Source organism: Primulina huaijiensis, chromosome 6 (genome assembly GCF_012295235.1).
Source record: "Primulina huaijiensis isolate GDHJ02 chromosome 6, ASM1229523v2, whole genome shotgun sequence".
Taxonomy (NCBI): Eukaryota; Viridiplantae; Streptophyta; class Magnoliopsida; order Lamiales; family Gesneriaceae; genus Primulina; species Primulina huaijiensis.
The window spans coordinates 11,449,196-11,465,329 of record NC_133311.1 but is presented as its reverse complement, the minus strand read 5'-3'; the positions used below and the strand labels follow the sequence as shown (position 1 = coordinate 11,465,329).

The following is a 16,134-nucleotide window of genomic DNA, read 5'->3' as shown; positions in this document are numbered from 1 at the left end:
AACAACGATGACAATGAAGTATGTTTAATTGGCTTGTAGGAGTACAAGTCCAATATACTAAATAATTAAAGTGCTTAATGGACTTTGATTAATTAATTAAACTAGTTGGACTAGCCTAATTAATTAATCAAGCTCATTAATGTTAATTATGAATATTAGGTCATGGCTTGATTATAAAAAAGAGTAAGTAAGCCATAACCTTAGCCACCAAGCAAGCCTCCAAGAGACCACAATCTTCGAAAAACACTCTCCTATCTCTCTCAAATATTTTGGCCACCTTGAATTTTTTTTTTTGGGTTGAGTCGTTTCTCGATTTTTAATCTCCAACATTAAAAGTTCTTCCAAATATTCAAGTGCTATTTGGAAGAGGAACAAATCTTCCAGTTGTGGACTTGATAGAAGGTTTGAAGAAAGGAGTTCTTGAAGAAAGTTCATAGGGGATTCGACAAGAGCTATATCCGCCAATACCGGATTAGTTAGAGCCGAGTGAATTAATTCACTAAAGATATATTACTGAACATCCTATGTATTTTTAATTATTAAAATCATATGAGTGCTCAAATATATCTTGAATGTCAAGATCTAAAAATTTGTAAAACTTCCCCTGCGTTTGGGCACGAGAAAACCGAGATCCAACACTACATACCGACCCTCGGGTAGCAGACCAACCTTGGCCATACAATCTCTATAGCCATTAAATATGATCTTCAGGAACTTAGCTGCTTTCTTCTGGCCATCCCGTGTTTCCAAATTCTTATCTCTAGCACAAGTTCTAAGTCGAGATCATCTTTAAATGAGTCGATCTAAGAAAAAATTGAGGCTCCAGATCTTTATCTTGATTCATCAAGTCAACTCTTCATCTCGTGGACTGAAAATAGAGATATCAACTATAGATCACCTCAAACAAACAAGGGTAAATCTAGGTTGTACTAATGAATTTACAGTTTATCTATTTTAGGTATATCAAGAAAACTGTGAGAAATTAAAAAATAGAGCATGAATTAACTCAGCTATAGGTCGGGTTGACATAACAGAAAAATATTCATGAATATGTATGGAACTCAATGCTCATCCTAAGAAGGTCAAGTCATGGTATGAATTTGGGGCTCTTGCCTCGTTATATATCATAGCACCTAGTTTCTCAAATATATTTGCACTACAAAAATAAATCGAGGAAGTTGTTCATGAAATATGGGCAAATAACGAGTATTTTTTTAGAAGAGATATTTTGGAGCTATACTTCTTTACTGCAGTACCAGAACCGGTTGGGAAAGACTCACATGAGGCTTTACATTTCATCAAGCTCAGGAGACCAAGTATGAATTTCCAGAAATTCATTAAAGATTCTCCAGTAAACAATATAACCTTTGTTGCTTAACTTGCTTAAGATGACATATTCATAAGAAGAGCATGGAGATTATGAGTATCTTACAGAGAAGGAAAAAGTTAAGTTTCAGTTTAAATTTTATCAAAATCTAGTTAATGGATCTTTCCTGTTAAATACAATTGCAGGAAAACTACAAGATTTGCAGAAGAAATATTTGGAAAGAAGAAAAATATTTTGTGGAATAGCAAGCTATCGAAAGCAAAGAGACTTTCCGAAAATTCTGTAACATGGCTCTCACATTGGAAGATAGTCAGAAAAGATCTGCCCAAAATTCCCAAATCAGAAAGAGCCAGAATTAGAAAAAGATTTCCGGCCAAGATCACAGTGAAATCACATTGCAGAGATAAGTCCAAGTGGTGAGAGACCACACAAGATACTTTTTCATCGAAGACCACTAAAAAATTAAAAAATTCCTTGAAAATTTAAAGAAAGCATGTGAATTAACCACTCCATCAATGGAAGATAGGACCATTCAACCACTACCAAGAGTGACAGACAAAAGAAAAGGGGCCGCTTCACAAGTAGCTGCCAGCAATCACTCGCAACAACTAGAAAGCAATAAAGTAAAGTTATCAATCAAGACTTCACTTGAAATTGTGACCAAAAAAAACTTGCAATCACGTTTTAATAATTGAAAATTCACGAGTTATGAAGACGCACGAATTGCTTATTCAACGAGGGAATCGTGCTACGGAGCAAGCTTTTTGCAGAGTTTCACTGTTGGAGTGTCTGCTCTGAAATAGAGCAAACACTGCATGAACGTGTGGCTGCACCATCTTTTACCAATAATAGCCTGCAATTTTTTTTCCAGGTCTGCCAGTATTCGCAATAGATATGCGAAACTCCATCAAATAGAGTAATTTTGAAAAGAAAAAAATTAATAATAAAAAAACCCATTGTTGGAATCATCTGAGAACTGGAATGGCAAAGTGAGAGTGGAAAATATGGGAATTGGATTCCGCTGTATACACTGAACTTTTACCACTTCAAAGATTGAAATACAAGAGAACGTCTACGCTTGAATAATTGTGACTAATGAAAGAAATGATAAATATTTGACTTTTTTTGGATAAATAATAAATACTATTGTCGTGTGTATACATATAAAATTTTTTAATATTAATTAATTTTTTGTGAATTTTGAGAGATTATATTAAAATTTAAAACTTTGAAAACATTTTTATAACAATTTTTTTTGTTATGAGTTATATTATTATTTAATTTATAAATTCAAAAATATAGATAACGGTAAAGAAAATATTTTATTAGGATATGGTACACATAGATAAGATACAAATATACTAAAATAGTTTTAATAATAAAAATATCTTGTAATTTGAAGAGGAAAAAGATATTTTTGTTTTATAAAAAAAACATGCGATGAAATAAAAAATAGTTACTCAAAACCTCCAAAATTAATAATATAGTAAGTATAGATAATATAGATACGATAATTATTAAAGTGATTGGTCGACTCATTCTTTTTTACGACAAGTAATCCACAACCACTATCTTTTTAGTGTGCACTGAGTAAACTTGATATGTGTGACAAACCAAGTAAGCCTACGGAGATTGCATATAGGTTCAAGTAGAGAATGTTTTTGTGGAATTTAAACTTGAGATTTCACATACTCAACCAACACAGCTACCCTTATGGGGGCAAAAAGAACGTAAAGTTTGGTCGACTGTTTAATTGAACAAATATTTGTTTATTTATTTTAATTTTTACTTGGACTAACTATTTATTTTTCTTCTTTAATTATAGAGTAGGTCTCTCGTGAGACGGTCTCGCGAATCTTTATCTGTGAAACAAGTCAACCCTATCGATATTCACAATAAAAANTATATTATTAAGTGTGAGACTTTTAGAATAACTATCTTAGAGAATACCAAAATATTTAATTTCATAATTAATTCTCGCCCTGCTAAAAATCTCCTCAATATTTACATAATAACTCATTTGGATATTAGATTACTACTACTATTGGGGCCAACATTTGTGTTTGAATAAAACTAAAAATGGCATACGTAAGTGTCGATAGCCACATTCTTAAATACCAAATCAGACAATAAACTCAAAAATAGTTCTTCATCATATCAATATTACTAATATTTATAAAAATAGCATACAAAAATTCTTTAAAACAAGCAACAATATCAGGATATAATGACATAAGCATACCTTGTTCAATTTCTTTCATGGTTCTATCATGCATCTCGAGCAACTATGAGTTCCACAAGTTGTTCAGTATCCCCGACGTCAGACAGGGCCAAAACATCATCTTCTGTTGTGAAATTGTACTTCTGTCCAATAGCTCTCAAAAGCTGGTAAACTTCGAACATCGTGGGCCTCTCTTTCGGACCTGGACGCACACAATTACAGGCGACCTTGAGAAACTGGAGAAGCTCGGTATCATAACCTTTCCCTTTCAGGGCTGTGTCGATCGAATCTTGAATCGTAGAGGTACTTGAGAGTTGTGAAATCCACTCAACTAGATTCCCCTTGAAACTTTCGGGGGCTCTTTTGACAAAATTTGATTTCTCCCTGGTTACCAACTCCAGAAGCACAACCCCAAAACTATAGACATCGCCTTTGGGGGTGGCTGTTAAAGTTCTAGTATATTCAGGAGCAACATACCCCAACTCCCCGAAATCACCATTCACAAACGTGCTCAAATGAGATTCGATGGGATTCATGAGCCTAGCAAGTCCAAAATCAGATATTTTGGGCTCGTAATCCACATCCAGTAGTATGCATTTTGAACTGATATTTCGGTGAATTATACGTGGATTACAAGTGTGGTGGAGCCAAGCGAATCCTTTCGCTGCCCCAATCGCAATTTTGAGCCTGGGAGGCCAGTCGATAACCTTTCCACCATCAGTTACTTCATGCAGCTTATCATGAAGGTTCCCATTCGGCATGTTCTTATAGACTAGGAGTCTTTCCTTCTTAGTCGTACAAAAACCAAGAAGTGGAACCAAGTTACTGTGTTTCACGCTTCCTAGAGTAGCCATTTCAGACATAAATTCTTTTTCTGAGTGTTGAGTATCCTGCAATCTCTTCACCATAAGAGAGGTTCCATCTTCAAGTACTGCTTTGTACATCGTTCCAGTTCTTCCCGACCCGATAATGTTTTCTTTGCTGAAGTCATTAGTGCTCTTCATGAGATCTCTTAAGTTTATTTTAGACACCGCTTTGTCAAACATTTTAAGCTGAAAATTATAAAATTCTCAGTTATCCCTCGTATGGAAACAGATACACAAAAAATATCGAGACATATGATTAACTTTTTTTGAGGAACTTACAAAATGTGACCTAAGAATCTAACATAAGCCGCATCAATGTAATTTACCCTCGTTTCAAAATTAGAAACGGAAATTCTATAAAAGTGAGTATTTATCTTGCCTTAGTGTGTTTGGTACCCTTGATACTCCTTGCCCATTTGTTGCCCAGAAGATCTTCATCCTTCTTTGTTCTCGAGACCTTACGCAAATAGATGAACATGCCGATTCCTACACCTAAAGCTGCAACAACCACACCACCAACAGCTGCCCCGACAATTGCCGGAACACGGGTTTTCTTTGAAACATCACACGAACGCAAAGGACCACCACACAGTCCCGCATTACCTGCATAGCTCTCAGCTGTAATAGTTGCATTGATAAATCTTGGAACAGGACCAGTCAATTTGTTGTTTGCCACCGAAAAAGTCTTGATTCGGTTAAGTAGGCTGATCTGAAGAGGGATTTCACCGCTCAATTGGTTGTTATCGAGTTTAATAACATTCAAGTATTGGCATTTGGCAAGATCCTCGGGGATCCCTCCTGATAATTGATTGGATGATAGGTCGAGAGTCGTCAAATATGTAGTTAACTTTGAGATATTATTTGGAATGTTGCCATAGATATTGTTGTTCGAAAGATATAAGCCAGTCAACGATGAGCAATTAACAATTCCTTGAGGAAACTCTCCCCTAAGTCCCATGTCCACAAGCTTGATATTTAGGACCTTATTCTCAGCTTCGTGCCAGCACTCAATGCCATCAAAGTTACAGATATAACCATTAGTAGTATCGTTAGTGAAATTCCATGAATATCTTAAGTGGTTGAGTGGGTCTTCCAAAGAATCTTTAATGGATTTGAGACAGTCCACGTCACTTTCAGCGGCAAAGCAGATTGATTCGGTTAGGATCAACCAAATAGAGATGATAACAAGAGTAGTACGAGCTTGAAAACAGAATAACTTGAATTCTGATAAAGGAGCCATCATGAAGAACCAAAATGAAATCAAACTCAAGGATTTTGGTGCATCACAAATCCCGTACTTCACTTCCTGAAACAAACAAAACATACACATAAAAGATCAGATAACATCTCAAAACTTTCAGGTGAGTCCGACATATACTATTCCAGATCATGACTAACAGTTTCCGACCACAAATAACCCCACAACCAATCCATGGCAGGTGAGATCCTAACCGTTGAATCCAAAGGTGAATACTCAATCAAAGGAAATCAAGAACTAACATAACTGATTCCTCATGTTATACAGTAATCTGCATAAAAATTCACTCCCTCGAACAAAAGCACGGCAACGATCAAAGATCGGAATCACAACAAAAAAAGGCATGTTTAGATACTAAAGTACACAAATTACTGTAAAAAATTTCAATATCTTTATGAATATTATGAGTTTCAAGAGTTTTATCTAAGGAGATGAAGCGGGTAAATATCATTAACACGATTCACATTAAATTATCAAATAAAGGCTTCAATAAACTCTAACACTTCCTCTACCCGAAGAAGAAAGAAACCCTAATAGGGAAAGATTTTTACAAGAAGCTGGTCCTCCAACAAGATACAACATATCAAACAAAGATAGCCAAATATAACACAAAAATATACTCGAATTCACCCATTTATGCCTCTTAATTAATCAAAATAAATTCACATGACCGAATTAATCGCGCAAAAAGAAAAGGAGAAACAAAAAAGATGCACAAAAACCCACCTGCGATACCACAAAATTCTTCGTCCCTTAAATCAGAAGCCCAGAACTCCAAATCACATCCAAGAAATAAAATTAAAAAAAAAAGGTAAAAGAGACCAACAAAAATTCAAGTCTTGGGGAAAAACTTCAAAGTCAGCCCCAAAAATATAATCTAAAATGAAAACAACCCAAAAGCCACAAGCTAATGAAGTCCATATTTATACAGTAAATGGCGAGAAATTTGACAATTGAAGAAGTATTAATCACGCTGAAATGTAAAAGCTTGGATATTTCTCAACGGAGACCTTGGAGTCGACTGGGATTATGGAGTTTGACAGGGTTAATGGACATTGTACGTGTTCACATTCTTCCATCGAACAACTTGATGTCTTTTTAAGTTCTTTGAATAAATATCAATATATTATATTAGGTGTGATGACATGATAATAACTACTTAAAAAGAATATCAATTTTTGTTTTCTAATTTTATCCTTATAAGATATTAATATTTTTTTGTTTTTGTTTTTTTTAAATTTCAACACACTTTTATTTTTATTTATTTTTATTTCAACAATTCAAATATGAATTTAGTCTTTTCATAATTTATAAAATTTTACTTTAGTACATCGATAATAATAAAAAATATTTTCTATATCTCTACTATTTTATTAAAGCATATGTGCTCATAGACACTGCTCCATCTGACACCATTTTTTTTTTTTTTTTTTTACCTTTTTCCCCTTTTGTTTCAGCTCAATAATATCTTTCTCTCTCAAAATCAATCCATATCTTCAACAAAATCGTTCCACACACTTCTGCACGATTCTCTCAGTTATAGTTGGTTCACATTCATAAACTTCACTTCCTCTTTCAAATCTTCTCCATCGACAATCAATTTATCTTGGAACGCTGAAAAAGAGATTTATTTCAATCGGGTCTCTATGTAATTTTTACCATTCTTTGTTTTTTTAATTCTTATCAACTTCTTCACATTTTACTATATGCAGGGATTTCACAAATTGTGCAAGAATCTCAAAAATCTGTTGGGTGGTTTCAAGAGGATAAGAAATCTCTCTCTGCCAGGAGGTTTCTATTGGGGAAGTTCCTGTGACATGTTCGTTTCATTCTTTTTGCAATTTTATCTATGAAATGATAATGCATAATGGTTTGTATCATTATAGTCTGTCTTTTTATGTTGGTGATGCAGTGAAATCAAGACATAAAGAGGAAATTGCTCTTATAAATCTGAAGCTTCGCCAACTGATGCTATTTTGCATCACACACGGTGCGACAGCCGGTGACATCGTCCATGATGACGATCTGGCTCCCAAAAAGCCCGGATACACTAATGATTTTGTACTGGTAAATTTATACTTTCACTTCAATTTTTTTGGTTTACCTAGCAGATGTTTTGGTGGTTTACGTACAGAGTTGCCATATTTTTTATATTCCTATATTAAAGATTGAATCTTGATGTTTCATGTTATGGTTGTGTTTGACCTTCATTTGTTAATGAGACTTTTATTCTTTTGATGATGAAATGTTTAGATCTTTGTTATTCTCTTTCGTGTATTCTGTTTCTGTTTAAGTCACAAAGACAATCAATGACACAAGATCAACGACAAGCAAATCTAACCCAACGTCGATCAAACTACCAAAGACGTATAAATAGAAATGCACATGCAACATATTCTGATGAATCCAACTTTGAAATGTCAGATGCTACTACACATTTGAATGGTATGTTATATAAAATATGTAATTATTCCTTTTTATCAGTCATAATTTTCGTTTTTTTACATTTATATTATTATTTCTGAATTTTATTTATTTATTCTACTACATGCATATAATGCTCTTACACATTTTCAATTCCCACCAACAACAATTTGGCTATGGCTACCACAACATATGCAATAATGGAAACTTCTTCAAATGAAGGTGGTAGATTTCATTTGCATTGTTTTAAGTTGAACGATATTAAACATTTCTTTTATATGATATGCAAGCCGATATGTGAGACTACATCCACATGTAATAATTAAATATTTTACATTCACTTTTAATGACAGGTATCACCGCAACTACGGTTGGACAAATGTATCATATAAAGACAGTACTTTATCAAACAATGACATCAAATTTTGAGCAAGGGAGTACTAGCACATGCCATGGTCTAACTGATTTAAATCATCAAGGTAATATACTAAATTCAAATACAACATTGATATAATATGTATCATTTATTTTCTTGACTTTGCATTATCTCATCGATATATAATATAAGACATCCAAAATCAAAATATAACTACATGAACTATCAATATTGAAAATAACATAATTGTCAACTCTTACATATATTTTTAAACGTATATTGTTAACATAATCGTCTTTTGACACATATTTTTAAACATGGAAAATTTAATTTGAAAACATGTTACATTTTTTTAATGTCTAATTTTAAGAGTTTCGTACAAAATTTTTTTATATTTGACGTAATTATTCTCATTTTTTATTAATTCATATAAATATGAACAAAAATGTTTTTTAATATTAATGTAAATTTTTTTAACGTAAAGTATGAAATATATGACTTTCTCATTAACACTTATATGCATTTCACACTTTCAATTACAACTGTCCACAAAGGCACACGAGTAGTGTGCATCATGAATATATGAGGCTAATATATTAAATATTCATCATATTACAACACCAAGACACCGAAACCTTTTGTGTTATGAATATAGTTCATGAATTTTGGCAGTATATCGTCAAATATTTTGAAAATATATTATTTTAAAAAAAGCTTAAGAAATAAGATTAGAATAATAAATTTCCAATAGATAATTTATTGGTTCAATCTTCCAGCAACAATATGTTTTTAAAAAAATTATTAGTTTGAATATTATTTTGAAAATTATTGCAGGAATCAACTTCAATGAAAACAATGTCATTACTAACATACGACGCTATCCACGTCCACGTCGATTTCGTAACCTAGCAAGAAATTTTGGTGAAAGTGAGATAAATTGTCGGTGGCAATTTTCTGCCCCAAGAATTTGTGTACACTACCAAGCTCTATTGTTTCATGGTGAAACATCACAATTCTGCTGTAGAAATGGAAATACAAATTTGGATCATATCCCTTCTCCCATTGAATTACAAGAGTTGTATGCTGCTGATAATGAGGAAGGAAGACATTTTCGACAGTTCATAAGGACATACAATCGTGTTTTCTCTTTTGCATCGATGGGAGTCAACTTAGATGAGTCCTTAGCAACTGGTACGCATGTAATTTACACATTTCGTGCCCATGGATCAATATATCACTCGATTGGAAGTCTTTTACCAAATGAGAATTGTAGGCCAACGTACATGCGGATGTGGATTGTAGACACAGATCATGATATAGACAATAGACTTCATGAAAATCCAGAACTAAGGCGAGAATTACTGCTTAAGATACAAAACATTCTTGATCAACACAATCCATTTGTGCACGTGTTTCGACAAATTGGCAAATGTCAAGACATACCTAACTGTAGGATCATCATCAGGCAACAAAAACCTAATGAACATCAATATAGTTTACCAACAACATCTCAAGTAGCAGCTGTAATTGTTGACAACGAATTCAAAGAAACTTTGAGAGGTCGAGATATTACTATACAAGGTATCGGTGGAAATCTTATCAGCATTCAAGATAAAGTTGGCTATTATGATCCTCTGCAATATCCACTCCTTCTGCCATATGGTACATATGGTTGGGACATAAATAGCCGAAATATCAATGGTACCCGGTTAACATGCTTAAATTACTATGCGCATATGCTACAAGTTAGTGAAAAAACATTGTACTTTATGCTTCATTTTTTTAATTAAAAACAATTTAAAACTTACATATACACCTATACTCATATAATGTAAATTATCTTCTTATTCAGATACGAGAAAATTCTCCATCTTTGCTACTTAGAGGAGGCCGTCTACTTCAACAATACGTAGTTGACAATTACGTAAAGATTGAAACACAAAGACTACGATGGATAAGTTCAAATCAACGTGATATGCGTTCTGAACTTTACCAAAGATTGCAAGATTGTTTACATGGAGGTGAAAATAATGCAGGTATCATAACACTATTATTATAATAATATTATCTTTCGGTGGAAGTCCACGTGATATGTACCAACGGTATCAAGATGCCATGACTTTGGTACAAACATATGGAAAACCAGATATAATGCTTACAATGACATGCAATCTGAATTGGAATGAGATAAAATATCAACTACTTCCTGGGCAATCATCTCAAGATCGTCCAGATTTGATTACAAGGATATTTAAATCAAAATTTGAAGAGTTTAAGAAAGACATTGTGGATAGGGGGGTTTTGGGTAAGGTCTGCTCTTATTCGTACGTCATTGAGTATCAAAAAAGAGGGCTTCCCCATGTTCATATGTTGGTCATATTTGAAAATAATGACAAGTTGTGTACTCCCGATCACTTTGACTCAATTGTGCGTGCTGAAATAACTTCACAAACAGAAGAACCCAATCTACATAAAGCAGTTCTCCACCATATGATACATGGGCAATGTGGATCAATCAATCTAAATTGTCCATGCATGGTAAATGGTAAATGTAAGAAAAACTTTCCAAAGCCATTTGTGGAATACACATCTAAAGGAAATGATTCATATCCTTTGTATCGAAGACGTGAAGGTGGCCAAGTATCAATTACCAACAATGACAATGTCTTCATTGATAATGGTTGGGTTGTCCCATACAATCCATGGCTTCTGTTAAAATATGATTGTCATATTAATGTTGATGTATGTGGAGGGATTAAATGTGTCAAGTACATATACAAGTACATCCATAAAGGTCCTGATCGGGTCGCACTAGAGTTACGAAATGGGAAAAATTGTGATGAAATCCAACGGTACGTGGATGGAAGGTGGATTTGTGCGCCTGAAGCATTGTGGCGAATTTTCTCATTTGAGTTCAGTAGGATGTATCCTTCAGTCATTAGGTTACAACTACATACACCAAACCAACATTTGGTTTATTTTGACCCCCAACAACACGTAAGTGATCTACTAGCAGATGACGACAACTCGAAGACTATGCTTACAGAATTTTTCAAAATAAATTGTGATCCTGACTTGACTGGAAAGTATTTATATCGAGAATTTCCACAATATTACACATGGATAAAATATGGAAAAAAATGGATTCGTCGAAGAAGCAACAAGAAAGTGGTTGGGAGAGTATATGTTGTGTCGCCATCTGAAGGTGAGAGGTTTTATCTTCGTATCCTTTTAAACCATGTTAGGGGCCCAACATCTTTTGAAGATCTGATGACTGTGAATGGGGTAGCATATTCAACATTTAAGGAGTCTGCTCAAATGAGAGGACTTCTTCAACATGATGATTATGTAAAACAATGTCTGGAAGAAGCACGTTCTGTTAAAATGTCATCTTCATTTAGAAGGTTATTTGTATTCATACTGGTGTTCTGTCAACCAACAACAGTTTGAGAACTTTGGGATGAGTTCCATCCTTGCATGTGTGAAGATTATGGTCGAGAAATTTCATCAAATAACTTAATCATCAATAAGTTATTGCTTGAGATACGAAGGTTGTTGCATCAGTACAAAAAGAAACTTGATGATTTTGATTTGCCATCAATAAGTGCTGAGTTTTTAGAAGACACAACGCTACCAAGAATAATTCAGGATGAGCTTTCTTATCAGATTTCTGATGATGATTTGAGATCTATTGAATGTTTGAATGCTCAGCAGAAGATTGCGTTTGACACCATCATAGAGAGTATTACGCATAACCAATCAAAAATTTTCTTCATTGATGGTCCAGGAGGTACTGGTAAGACTTTTTTATACCGCTCAATGTTGGCACATTTGAGAAAAATGGGTAAAAGTATAATTGCGGTAGCAACATCTGGAATAGCTGCAACATTGTTGCAAGGTGGAAGAACTGTACATTCAAATTTTCTAATTCCACTTAGACAGACAGCATCAACATTGTGCCAAATAAAAAAGCAGTCAGAACTTGCAGATCTAATAAGGCGTGCATCAGCTATAGTATGGGACAAGGCTCCAATGGCAAATCGCTATGCTTTTGAATTCGTCAGTAAGAGTTTCCAAGATATTATGGAAAATCAAATAGCGTTTGAAGGGAAGACAATGGTTTTTGGTGGCGATTTTCGACAAGTGTTACCGGTTGTTAAACGAGGGTCAAAGGCAGAACAAATTGCTGCAAGTATTTCAAGATCAACATTCTGGCATTGCTTAAAGATAATACACCTTCAGCAAAATATGAGATCTGCTCAAGATATTGACTTCTCGAAATTTCTCTTGCGCATAGGTGATGGATTGCAACATACTGTGAATCACGATTTCATAAAATTACCAGATTCAATTATCATACCATGGGAAGGAGAACAATAAATTCAGATGTTGATTGATTCTGTTATTCCTGATATGATAAATCATGTTAAAGATGAAAACTATATGGTTGATAGAGCCATCATCACACCAAAAAATGTTGATGTCGACAATATTAATCAAATGCTCATTATCAAGTTTCCTGGAGAGGAAAAAGAGTATACCTCTTGGGATAATGTAGAAGACGACAATCACAACCTCTTTCAAGAAGAATTTTTGAATTCCCTTTGTCCAAGTGGTTTGCCACCACATAAAATCATATTGAAAGTAGGAAGTCCTATCGTGCTCTTGAGAAATGTTGCGCCCGAACTTGGGCTATACAATGGAACAAGATTAATATGCCGCAGTCTTGGTAGAAATTTTATAGATGGTGAGATCATAACAGGTCCTTACAAGGGTACCAGATTCTTTCTACATAGAATGCCCTTGAAAAATGAAGATACTTCTGGATTACCATTTGAGTTGACACGTCGACAGTTTCCCATAAGGCTTAGTTTTGCTCTGACAATAAACAAAGCACAAGGTCAAACAATCCCAAATATTGACATATTTTTGCGTAACCATGTGTTCAGCCATGGTCAGCTATATGTGGCACTTTCAAGTGGAGTCTCACAAAATTCTACCAAAATTCTGGTAAAAGATGGGAATTTAGAACGTCAATCTGGAGTATTCACAAGAAACGTGGTTTTCAAAGACGTATTGCTACCTAATAGAGAATAATTAATTGTGAGTAAGTCAACTCTCTTTATTCTAATTTTTTTTTAAAAAAAACATTATGTACAATTATTTACAATAATCATTAAATACATGTTACATGTTTCAACGTTAGAATTTGAGGGATGCTAATAAATTCCATTATCTATGTTCAACCACATTCATCTATATGTGGCACCATCTATTATGTACATGTTTTTATCTATGCCCATGATTATCTATTTGTCATCTTCTATCTTATCACGCAACCCGAAAACCATATTTGGCATTGCTACTATACTTTCTATATTTATTGAATCAAATTTAAACTGTACTTGGGTAGTGCCTAATGGATAATCATGTTATTTATGATTATTTGATTGTTGGCTTAAGTTGAATTTCTTTGCTGATTATGAATTGCCTTTGTGTTTTTTTTCCTCAAAAGCTGAATGATATTGGTTGCAAACAAAATATTTGTATAAATGACATACTCAATTCAATGGATCAATCTCCTCGCCCCCATCTTCATCTGATTTGTTTTTAACAGTGAATTAGTTTATTACCTATCATTTATTATGTTGCATTATATTAATGGTCATATCATATTCGTCAGTTCGTTTTGATCTTGCAGGTGAGCTAATATATTTATTACGAGCTTCAAGATATTATGATCTAATCTCTCACATATTCTCAACAGATTCGATAAATCATTATATTAGGACTTCTTAGACATTGTTTTATTATAATCTTTAAAGAGAAATTTACAATTTGGTTGGTAAATTTTAAACTCAGATGATTCAAGATCTAGCAGAGTTCTCATATTTTTTAGACAATTTTTTTGACTATTTTTTGACTTTTTTACATTGAATTTAATCATTATTTCTCATGATATGATATTACTGATTTAAAAGAATATTATTTTTTTATAATCAACACATATATCATGAGAGGTAACAAATTGAGTTTGACATATTTATTTAAGCTTTGGAATTCCTTGCTTTTCATTGATGAAGTACAAATTTTTCTACTCTCATGGTGTTGTAAAATCACGAAGGTTTAATATATTAGCCTCATATATTCATGACACACGCAATGCGTGTGCCTCGTTGCGTGTGCCTCGGTGGCTAGTTATTATATTAAGTGCGACATGATAATAACTACCTAGAGGGGACACCAAATTTTTTTTTCTCCAATTTTAGTCTTATATGATATTAATATTACACTTTTTTTTGTTTTTTGTTTTGTTTTAATTTCAACACACACTTTTATTTTTATTTCAACAATTCAAATATCAATTTAGTCTTTCAATAATTTGTCAAATTTCACTTTAGTCCATTGATAATAATAAAAAAGATTGTACACACACGCATCGCGTGTGCATAGTAACTAGTTTTAAAAATGTTTTCAGGTGTTTTATAAATAAAATAAAAAAACAAAAAATATCTGTTTAAATAAAATTTTTGTAAAATGAAAAAAAATTCAAATATAGCTTTTTAAAAACAATTGAATGACGTTTTTTTTTATATATTTTTAGAATAATCATACATCTCATCAATTTTAAAAATATTTTTTAAATAGATATATAAATACATATTTATTTTTAAAATAAAATTTAGAAAATATTTTATAAAACTTTTGTAAAGAAACATTTTTATCTAAATATTTTATAAATATTTATCTAATCATATTCTCATCGACACAATTCTTGAACGGTCGCATAATTAGCAAATTTTATAAAGGCAAAAACTTGTTAGACGGTCTCACGGGTCATATTTTGTGAGACGGATATCTTATTTAGGTCATCCATGAAAAAATATTACTTTTTATGCTAAGAGTATTACTTTTTATTGTGAATATCGGTAGGGTTGACCCGTCTCACAGATAAAGATTTGTGAGACTGTCTCATAAGAGACCTACTCTTTTATAAAATGGTCTATTACTCGAGACGAAGGCTCAATTTCTATAAAATATTTATATTAAAATTCTACCCGTTATTCAATTTGATTAATACAAAACTGTCAAAGTATTGAAACACAACAATGGTACGAGAAATTTTAGCTATCCACTTATTTAATTTAGTACCTTCATCTAGAAAATTGTTATCAAATTAGGATAGTAATATGGATTATTAAAAGATTAAATTCAAGATATGTTTCAATTTAATATCTTAATTTTCGATTGGAAAATAATGTTTGCAAATATTGAGAAAAAAATACCACAAAAATTTCTATGAGACCAACCACAATTCGAATTGGTGAGATGAATCAACTGATCCATAAAAAATATCATTTTTATACAAAACAAATATTATTTTTCACAACAAATATAGACAAAATTGTCGTCACTATATCCATGAAACCGTCTAACAAGACGTCTACTTATAAAATTTTTGACAAAGGCAAAAAAAATTTAAATACTTACTTCTTATATCTAAGAATAAGGCAATTAGGGATGTAAACAATCCAAACCAAACCAAACAGTATCAGGCTTGAACTTGGCTCGTTTAAGATTGTTTGAGGCTCGAGCTTCTATTATCAAGCTCGAGCTCGGTTTGTATTGAAATTACTAAGCTCGAAAAAAGCTCGAGCTCGA

General features: G+C 33.0%; 4 protein-coding genes and 1 long non-coding RNA gene across 8 annotated transcripts; 4 read left to right on the top strand and 1 right to left on the bottom strand.

Moving 5' to 3' along the window:
- Window positions 1–3,459: 3,459 nt before the first annotated feature.
- Window positions 3,460–6,743, bottom strand: LOC140979420 (probably inactive leucine-rich repeat receptor-like protein kinase At5g48380). The gene is made up of 3 exons (XM_073444806.1): window positions 6,399–6,743; window positions 4,794–5,720; window positions 3,460–4,600 (listed from the first exon to the last, which is right to left on the bottom strand). Exons 2-3 carry the CDS (start codon window positions 5,655–5,657, stop codon window positions 3,596–3,598), a joined length of 1,869 nt encoding a protein of 622 aa, XP_073300907.1. The 5' UTR covers window positions 5,658–5,720; window positions 6,399–6,743; the 3' UTR covers window positions 3,460–3,595.
- Window positions 6,744–7,161: 418 nt separating this feature from the next.
- On the top strand, window positions 7,162–7,579 carry LOC140978683 (uncharacterized). 2 transcript variants are annotated; one of them, XR_012175597.1, is made up of 2 exons: window positions 7,162–7,312; window positions 7,385–7,579. It is a non-coding gene; the product is annotated as an uncharacterized lncRNA (long non-coding RNA). The 2 variants fall into 2 exon arrangements; XR_012175598.1 differs by having other exon boundaries at window positions 7,162–7,320.
- A 394-nt stretch (window positions 7,580–7,973) lies between these two features.
- Window positions 7,974–11,534, top strand: LOC140978682 (uncharacterized). Of its 3 annotated transcripts, none has more exons than XM_073443882.1 (4): window positions 7,974–8,318; window positions 8,450–8,575; window positions 9,307–10,217; window positions 10,325–11,534. In XM_073443882.1, the coding sequence occupies exons 1-4, from the start codon at window positions 8,273–8,275 to the stop codon at window positions 10,529–10,531; spliced, it is 1,290 nt and encodes a 429-aa protein (XP_073299983.1). In that variant the 5' UTR covers window positions 7,974–8,272; the 3' UTR covers window positions 10,532–11,534. The 3 variants fall into 3 exon arrangements, with proteins under 3 accessions (XP_073299983.1, XP_073299984.1, XP_073299982.1); XM_073443883.1 differs by having other exon boundaries at window positions 7,974–8,321; window positions 9,307–10,173; XM_073443881.1 differs by having other exon boundaries at window positions 7,974–8,321.
- On the top strand, window positions 10,588–12,852 carry LOC140979082 (uncharacterized). The gene is made up of 2 exons (XM_073444434.1): window positions 10,588–11,876; window positions 12,024–12,852. The coding sequence occupies exons 1-2, from the start codon at window positions 10,588–10,590 to the stop codon at window positions 12,850–12,852; spliced, it is 2,118 nt and encodes a 705-aa protein (XP_073300535.1).
- Window positions 12,853–12,858: 6 nt separating this feature from the next.
- Window positions 12,859–13,569, top strand: LOC140979081 (uncharacterized). Its single transcript, XM_073444433.1, has one exon. The coding sequence runs from the start codon at window positions 12,859–12,861 to the stop codon at window positions 13,567–13,569; it is 711 nt and encodes a 236-aa protein (XP_073300534.1).
- The last annotated feature ends 2,565 nt before the right edge of the window (window positions 13,570–16,134 follow it).

Coding starts and splice junctions, on each gene's coding strand:
- LOC140978682 (XM_073443881.1), top strand. CDS start 8,273: ATGGCTACCACAACATATGCAATAATGGAAACTTCTTCAAATGAAGGT. Junction 8,576..9,306: donor AACTGATTTAAATCATCAAG/GTAATATACTAA, acceptor AAATTATTGCAG/GAATCAACTTCAATGAAAAC. Junction 10,218..10,324: donor ACTATGCGCATATGCTACAA/GTTAGTGAAAAA, acceptor CTTCTTATTCAG/ATACGAGAAAATTCTCCATC.
- LOC140979081 (XM_073444433.1), top strand. CDS start 12,859: ATGTTGATTGATTCTGTTATTCCTGATATGATAAATCATGTTAAAGAT.
- LOC140979082 (XM_073444434.1), top strand. CDS start 10,588: ATGACTTTGGTACAAACATATGGAAAACCAGATATAATGCTTACAATG. Junction 11,877..12,023: donor ATGTCATCTTCATTTAGAAG/GTTATTTGTATT, acceptor TGAGATACGAAG/GTTGTTGCATCAGTACAAAA.
- LOC140979420 (XM_073444806.1), bottom strand. CDS start 5,657: ATGATGGCTCCTTTATCAGAATTCAAGTTATTCTGTTTTCAAGCTCGT. Junction 4,601..4,793: donor AGGGTACCAAACACACTAAG/GCAAGATAAATA, acceptor TATAATTTTCAG/CTTAAAATGTTTGACAAAGC.